At 49.4% G+C, this 8,349-nt stretch overlaps 1 protein-coding gene across 1 annotated transcript in view; it reads right to left on the bottom strand.

Moving 5' to 3' along the window:
* Positions 1-7,900: 7,900 nt before the first annotated feature.
* Positions 7,901-8,349, bottom strand: part of LOC306836794 (alpha-2B adrenergic receptor) — a gene marked incomplete at its 3' end in the record, with an annotated part of 5,161 nt that continues 4,712 nt past the window's right edge. The window contains exon 2 of the mRNA XM_079364099.1: positions 7,901-8,349. This exon is cut by the window's right edge and continues 1,233 nt beyond it. Coding sequence (XP_079220225.1) covers positions 7,901-8,349 — 449 coding nt within the window.

Below are 8,349 nucleotides of genomic sequence, written 5' to 3'. Positions count from 1 at the left end.
GAAAAAAGTTTCTTCTTCTTTTTAATCTTTATTCTTCTTCTTTTTAAATGATAATATGGCGTTAAGATTGTGACTGGGCGGATTTATTCATCACACGGTGGACGACGTTTGTTCAGCTGAACACGGAGAGAACATGTGAGTCAGAAACATGTGACAGACAGACAGATCAGCTGACATGGAAGTCTGGAACATTCAGATCAGATTCTCAGATCAGCCGACGTCACACGAGGTGTCTGTGGCGCTCCGGTCTCTCACCTGCCGGACTCGGATCACTTTTTTCTTCTTTTGTGTTCAAATGACCTTTAAACACGAATCACGCGACGAGCAGAGCGAGAAAAGAACATCAAAGAGTCGCTCTGTGTGACACTCCCAGCTGATCATGTGATGACACGTCTGATCTGAGCCGGAACAACCAATTAGAAACGCTGATTCTGGGAGGGCGAGCGAGCGCTGGGAGGGCGAGCGAGCGCTGACGTGATGGCGGCTGTCAGTTTGTTTTTTCTTTGTAAAATGAAGGATTGTTGAAAAGAATACCAACACTGACTTTAGTGATACACGGGCCTGAACCCTCGGCTCGTCATGTGACCCGTCACGTGGCGGTGGAGCTCTCGAAGCCCCTCCTACTCTCTGCAGGGTCACCGCCCTCCACCTGCTCGCTCACAGCAGGGCGCTCTCGTTCAGAGACCTGAATGAGGAAATGCCTTTAGCCAATAGCATGATACCCAGCCGACCAATCAGCTGTGTCGTCTGGACGCGTAGGGCGCTAACTTTTCTTGATTGATGTTTGTGGTGTCAGAAATGAGCAGGAGGAATAAAGTGGAGCACAGAGCGGCGGCCCTTTCAGGCGAGCGTGACCCTGGTGGTTGTGTGATGTTACAGGAAACAGACGGATGGTCGAGCGAGCATCTTAACTACATGAACAGCAGGCTGAACCCAGAAGAGTGAACGTCAGCGACAAGCAGTCGGCTTGAAAAACTGCCAAACATCCAGAAACAGCTCCTCGGGAGAAATGTGCGAGCAGCGCGTGGCTCTGTGACCTCTCAGATCTGCAGCGTCAGCAGAAAGCGTCTCACTGAGATCGCTCCGCTCGCCGGCAGCATAAATACATGACTAACAGCCGAGCGCTCCGAGAGCAGCCGTCCATGTAAATGTCCGCGCTCAACCACATCCCAAAATCAATTATGAGCTCCTCGTGCAGCTGAGCGGCCCTCCAACACACACTCCAACACTCCAACACACACTCCAACACACACTCCAACACACACTCCAACACACACTCCAACACTCCAACACACACTCCAACACACACTCCAACACACACTCCAACACACACTCCAACACACACGCCAAACTCGACAAACTCAGGTGCTCATCATTAAAAATACTCTGCAGCGCTGTCCTGCTGTTATCTTTCCAAACCTGTGATGTAACCAGCCGAGGAGACGACTGAAGACAATAAATCACAATGTTGACGAGCGATCGAAGACGGACAACGAGCCGAGTCTCTCCAGACGTCTTCTGTTCTTACAGCAGCAGGAACCACAGAAGGTACCAAATCTTAAACAAACCTTCACATCTTCATTCGTATCTCAAAGGAGCAAATCAGAGCGCAGCGTCGCTCCGTTCACACAAACGAGTCAACAAACACGGATGTTCCTCCAAATCTAAAAACCATCTTCACCTCTTCCTGACGTGTCGAGTCACGCTGAGAGACGACTCCTCCAGAGTCAGGACCGCTGAACGAGTCTCTATGGATTAAAGGAGCAGACTGTAGCTCCGCCCCCTAGTGTTTAAAATGAGTACTGCAGTCTAGACTGTAATCATCACAGAGAGCTGGCTCCGCCCCCTCCTCTCACACAGGTCAGCATGTGGTGGACACTGTAGCTTCAGTGTTTAGCCAGCTCTGCATGTGGTGGACGCTGTAGCTTCAGTGTTTAGCCAGCTCTGCATGTGGTGGACGCTGTAGCTTCAGTGTTTAGCCAGCTCTGCATGCGGTGGACACTGTAGCTTCAGTGTTTAGCCAGCTCTGCATGTGGTGGACGCTGTAGCTTCAGTGTTTAGCCAGCTCTGCATGCGGTGGACGCTGTAGCTTCAGTGTTTAGCCAGCTCTGCATGCGGTGGACGCTGTAGCTTCAGTGTTTAGCCAGCTCTGCATGCGGTGGACACTGTAGCTTCAGTGTTTAGCCAGCTCTGCATGCGGTGGACACTGTAGCTTCAGTGTTTAGCCAGCTCTGCATGCGGTGGACACTGTAGCTTCAGTGTTTAGCCAGCTCTGCATGAGGTGGACGCTGTAGCTTCAGTGTTTAGCCAGCTCTGCATGCGGTGGACGCTGTAGCTTCAGTGTTTAGCCAGCGCTGCATGTGGTGGACACTGTAGCTTCAGTGTTTAGCCAGCTCTGCATGTGGTGGACACTGTAGCTTCAGTGTTTAGCCAGCTCTACATGTGGTGGACACTGTAGCTTCAGTGTTTAGCCAGCTCTGCATGTGGTGGACACTGTAGCTTCAGTGTTTAGCCAGCTCTGCATGTGGTGGACACTGTAGCTTCAGTGTTTAGCCAGCTCTGCATGTGGTAGACACTGTAGCTTCAGTGTTTAGCCAGCTCTGCATATGGTGGACACTGTAGCTTCAGTGTTTAGCCAGCTCTGCATGTGGTGGACACTGTAGCTTCAGTGTTTAGCCAGCTCTGCATGTGGAGGACACTGTAGCTTCAGTGTTTAGCCAGCTCTGCATGTGGTGGACACTGTAGCTTCAGTGTTTAGCCAGCTCAGCATGTGGTGGACACTGTAGCTTCAGTGTTTAGCCAGCTCTGCATGTGGTGGACACTGTAGCTTCAGTGTTTAGCCAGCTCTGCATGGGTCTGTAAAGCTTTCTGCGTTCTAACCTCTCTCCATGTTTCATCTCCAACATTGATCCTAGTTTGAGCAGCTTTCTGCTGCTGGAGCTTATTAGAAACATGCAGAGGCTTTTTAGCTCGGGTACAATCACTTCTATCTGAAGCAGTTCCACTGCCCGCTTCCATCGCTGCAACACCTGTTCACCTGATAACTGCTCTCATATCTGGTGTTTTAAACCTCCGAGTGGAGCACACTTCCACCTCTCAAACTGTTTGCTTCTCAGCAGGTTGTGTGCTTTTGATTAAAGATTAGTAAAGTAGTGTTTAAGTGTGTGTGTGTGTGTGTGTGTGTGTGTGTGTGTGTGTGTGTGTGTGTGTGTGTGTGTGTGTGTGTGTGTGTGTGTGTGTGTGTGTGTGTGTGTGTGTGTGTGTGTGTGTGTGTGTGTGTGTGTGTTCCTCCAGTCTCGTCCCATTATCCTGAGCAGAGATGGAGTCTGACATTTAACCATGTCACAGTCGAACCCCCGAGCACAACAGCTACTTTCTAACTGGATAACATCCTTATTTGTTTCAACCGCACACAATTAGATTACAACACACACACACACACACACAGACACACACACAGACACACACACACACACAGACACAGACACACACACAGACACAGACACACACACAGACACAGACACACACACACTTCTGTCCGTCTGCTTCTCTGTCTCTTGTGTCTCACACTCCTCATCACGCTCACCACAGCAGCGGTTGAGATAAGAACGTGTTTCAGAAGCTGAGAGCGAGCTGATCATGAAATAATAATATCTGCTCGCCGCTCTCTCCCGTCAAGCCCCGCCCCTCACTCCATGGTGGGGAGCAACGTCGCTGTTTTATTGATCCAGCGGTCTGTTGGTGTTCAAATTATATTTCATGTGAGTAAGAAAGTAAAAAGTCATATTTTAGGATTGTTCAGAGAGAAGGACCGATCCTGCTCAACGACTGGCTCCGTTAAAGACCGACGAGGCGTACGCCGGGTGGACGCCCCCCGCAGGCAGCTCCTGACACGTTGAAACGTGTCTTCAGGACGGACAGCAGACGGAGAGTTCGTACTGCTCTTCGGCCTGAAACTGAAGAGGAAGCATAAAATACAAACGGAGTCTCTGAAGGTTCAGTGTTTGTGTCGCAGCTCGTTCAAAACATGGCTGCACGTCGTACAGCGAAACACTGACACGCATGTTCCTGCATGTTGTGAACATCTTTGTTTTTACACAACAGATCATTTTATACTCCCCCCCCCCCCCCCCCCCAGTCAGAGAATCAAAGCTCCATCCTGAGCAGCTGGCTGCAGCAGGAGCTGTCGCCTCGGGCACGAGTCGTCGTCGCTATAAAAGTCCCACGGGCAGCGAAGGCGAGAAAAAACAAGACAGAAAACTGAATCTGTTTCTGTTTTTACTTTACGTTTGTTTCTCAGCTCGCCGCGTGCCGCTGCAGAAAACTCGTTAAAATATACAAACTAAACAAAACTGAAGGATTCAATGAAGCCAAGAAGCTTTCTGCTTCAAGAGAGCTTAACATCATGTAGTTAGCTTAGCTTAGCTTAGCTTAAAGGAGCAATCAGTAACTAAATCACAACAGATGGAGACGTAGCGTTAGCTTGTTTCGTTAGCTTCATATGTTCATGTATCTTCAACTCGCACGACCTAAATGAGCCTCTCCAGTCTGGACATTTAGCCACGGCCTGTCGTCGTCATGGTAACACATAAACCCTCATATCTAAACATCATGATGATGTGTTCTGATTGGTCGTTGACGTCTCGGTGTTGAACGTCTTCCTGCTGGTCGTTGCAGACGTGTTCGTGTTCAGAAACATACAAACGGCGTGTGCGTGCCCGCCGGGTTGTTGACGTGACGGTGAGGAAATGTTGACCATGATGCAAATGCTAAATAATGCTGTGTTCATGCATTGCAATGTTTCTGAGCGAGCAGCATCAATACGTAATCCGTCTGAATAATTCACGGCACTCTGCCCTCCGTGTGTTCAGGAGTTCAGTGTGACACGCAGCCTCTAACACGCACACACGGGAGACACAATGATGGCGTGTTTGTGTGCAACATGCTAACTGTGCAGATATCTGAGGCCGACCACGAGGAGCGTCTTCACAGGAAACGCTTCTGTCCTGTTTACAGGACGAGCGAGTTCAGGAGGTTCACGCCAGCTGTGGTGACTTCACGTCTGACGTGCCGCCACCATCACCTGACCACACCTGTGCTCCACCTCCTGTAAGAGACGGCAGGAAAATCAGATCGGGACCATTTCCCCGATTCCAGGGAAATACAAAAATAAAAATCTGGATTTTGCCAACGTTGAGGGATCCGTGGTTGTTTTGTGTCGTGTCTCAATAAACAGGTTTGAATGATTCTCTCTGCTGCTGCAGCGTCTCCATCATTGTTTGGAAAATGTATTCTGTGACTTTTTCTTGGTCTCTTCTCTGTTCAGAACTCAACTGTCCGTTTGGGAACACAGACACGTTTAAATGATGTCAGAACATGAGGCGACTTGTTCTTAACAAAAACAAAACAAACCAAAAGAAGGTATTTTCAGGAGGAGCAGTAAACCTGAGCTCTGACTGGTTGATTTAAAACAATCCGTCCTCGTGAAGAATCAAACAGCTCGGAGCGAGGGCTCTGTAATGATCAGTGTAGACTGCAGTACCCGTTTTAAACACTAGGGGGCAGAGCTACGGACTGCTCCTTTAAGCATCCGGCCGAAGGAAACATCACACGTGTGTCAGTCAGTTTGATTTAGTTCCTTCTTGAATCCTGATAAGAAGTTTATCTCGGGTCGAAGCCCGGAGTCAGGAGGCTCCGACACCTTTCAGAACTTTTCAGTCCAAACGTGTCGCTGGGCTTCCAACACGTTGTGCCGGTGGTGACAGCGTTCCCTCTGCACGATCGAATGAGTCAGCAGATAATGACGACTTATCGTTGTAAGATAACTGCAGTATTTGAAACCCTCTGTGATGGTTTGTTGTCTCTTGTGAAGCAGACACACATCGTTTGTCGGAAACTCTCTGACAGAAAGCAGCGACTGTAAACTGTCTGATCGTATTAAATTCTGTAAGTGCTCCTGCCCCCCCCCTCCCCCCCCCCCAGAGACGACGAGCATGTTACAGCAGCCTCAGTGTCTTTTATTCATCCCTTCATATGAAGCAGATCCAGAAGGAGGAGCTCGGGGACACGACTGAGCAGAGAGAGAAGACTCTGAAAACTCTGAAACTTAAAGTCCAGCTGAAATCTCAAAATCTGTCGCCATGGCAACAATAAGATGTGATTATCTAGCTTGTTGCTAACTTGCTTTAGCACTAGCAGGAAGACAGCCAGCTGCCAGGAAGAGAAGCCAACTGATCAGAGCTCCCCCTACTGGCCGACTGCAGGATGAGTCATAAACCCCGCCTCCTACCTGTTCCTGGTCTGGATACTGGCCATGAGACCAGCGGCGTGATCAAGCTCGACTTCAGAAGATAAACAAATATGGAGGATGGTGTCGTCAGCGGGTTGTGTTCGGTTGAGCAGAGACGGGGCTCGGCTCGCGGTTCAGTTGTGTTAAATCAGGCCACGCCCCCTGATCGATGGTGTGGATCGAATGTGAATGGCTTCACTCAACCTTCTCGCTCCTGTCATAAAGTAAATGCTGAGTCATGCACGTTCACACGTTGCACTCACGAGCCTGTGAAAGTTTTTATTCATTCATTTATTGAAGTCTTTGTGAGGACTTTGGATGTTGGTCACAGTCAGCTTTAGTCCTTCACTTGGACGACATGGTTGCAGAAAAAAACAAACATGCAGTTTCATTTCAGCTGGACTTTAAAGCAACAAGCAAGACTGTAAATGTTGAAGCTATTGGTGTACAGCAGCAGATTCCATCGTACAGTGATTACAGAGCTTCAGTCAACTTCTGATGGCGTCAAAGATAAGAAATGCATTTTTCAAAAACATGCCGCTGCAAACTCAGCCACACACACATTCAGTATTCACACGGCTCTGCTCAGTCCGGAGAGAGGAGCGTCCTCATCTGGGATTCTGCTCATGTCGGGGGGGGGGGCAGGACACAGTTCAGCTTCAGTCTGTATTGCTTTGGCAGCGAGCAAAGTGTAAAGGGCGCCAGGCTCTCTGTCCGACATGCTCTTTAAATATTGCAAATGATCTCAATGAAAACACAGACGCTCCGGGTCACTCTGAGTTTAGAGGAGAAAAAATGATCAAAGCTTAGAGTAAAGGAAGTGTGTGTGTGTGTGTGTGTGTGTGTGTGTGTGTGTGTGTGTGTGTGTGTGTGTGTGTGTGTGTGTGTGTGTGTGTGTGTGTGTGTGTGTGTGTGTGTGTGTGTGTGTGTGTGTGTGTGTGTGTGTGTGTGTGTGTGTGTGTGTGTGTGTGTGTGTGTGTGTGTGTGTGTGTGGGGGCCTTTGCCGAATCTCAGCGCTCCTGATCTAGTTTTTTTTTATCTTCCTCGAGCCTCCCGGCTTCGAGCTTTAACGAGCAATCCCCAGCGCGAGGTGTAACATCCAGCGTTCACCGAGGGAATACTCGGAGGAGGCGAAGCGCCATCCGTCATAACGTTCAAGTCCCAGGTCGCAGCGTCACGACAGAAACAGGACAGAGGCGCGGGGGGAAGGATGCTCACATTCTCCCTGATCCTGTGTTCTTTGAGTGCCCATTTTATCTCCAATAAAGGACACTTAGTGACATTTGTTCTCTTCCAGTTAGAGCCTAGGGCAACCCTCCTCGTCTCCCACGCACACACACACACACACACACACACACACACACACACACACTCTGTTTGTACCTTAAATGACTAAACTCAGACCCTGTAACACAGATCCTGAAAATATAATCTGCTCATCGAATAAAATCACACCGCATTCTTCAATAACATTAACGATAATTGATTCGGCAGCTTGACCGGGCTTTTCTGAAATCATTGTCTTTGTCTGACTCAGACAAACAAAGAGGAGGAGAGAAGATGGATGCAATGTTTGTGTGGAGAAGGTCGGTCCTGGTCGAGTCCAGCCTTCTAGAAGAACGTTCCCTTGGTGTCCCTGCACAGAATCCTCTTGATGGCCTTCCTGAAGTCATTGTTGAAGACCGTGTATATGACCGGGTTGAGGCAGGAGTTGCAGTAGCCAATCCAAAAAAAGAACTTAAACAAGGGGTTGGGGATGGAGCAGGTCTCGGGGCACACGGCCTGAAGAGAGTATGTGAAGAAGAAGGGGAACCAGCAGATCACGAACACGCCCATCACCACGGCCAACACGAAGGTGAACTTCTTCTCGCGGTTCATCATGGCCTTGCGGCGGGATGTGGGCGTGCCCTGTTTCGTCGGCGTTTCCTCTCGTACCAGTTTGGTGCCGGATGATGTGGCCATCGTGTTTTTGTACCTGTGTGCCAGGTTTAGCACCTGAACCCTGAAGCCTTTGCTTTGGGGCGCTCCCACAGCCTTCTGGTCACCCGGGCTCATCTCTG

Source organism: Symphodus melops (genome assembly GCF_947650265.1).
Source record: "Symphodus melops genome assembly, chromosome: 16".
NCBI lineage: Eukaryota > Metazoa > Chordata > Actinopteri > Labriformes > Labridae > Symphodus > Symphodus melops.
The sequence above is the reverse complement of the archived record's forward strand: the minus strand, read 5'-3'. Positions and strand labels throughout refer to the sequence as shown.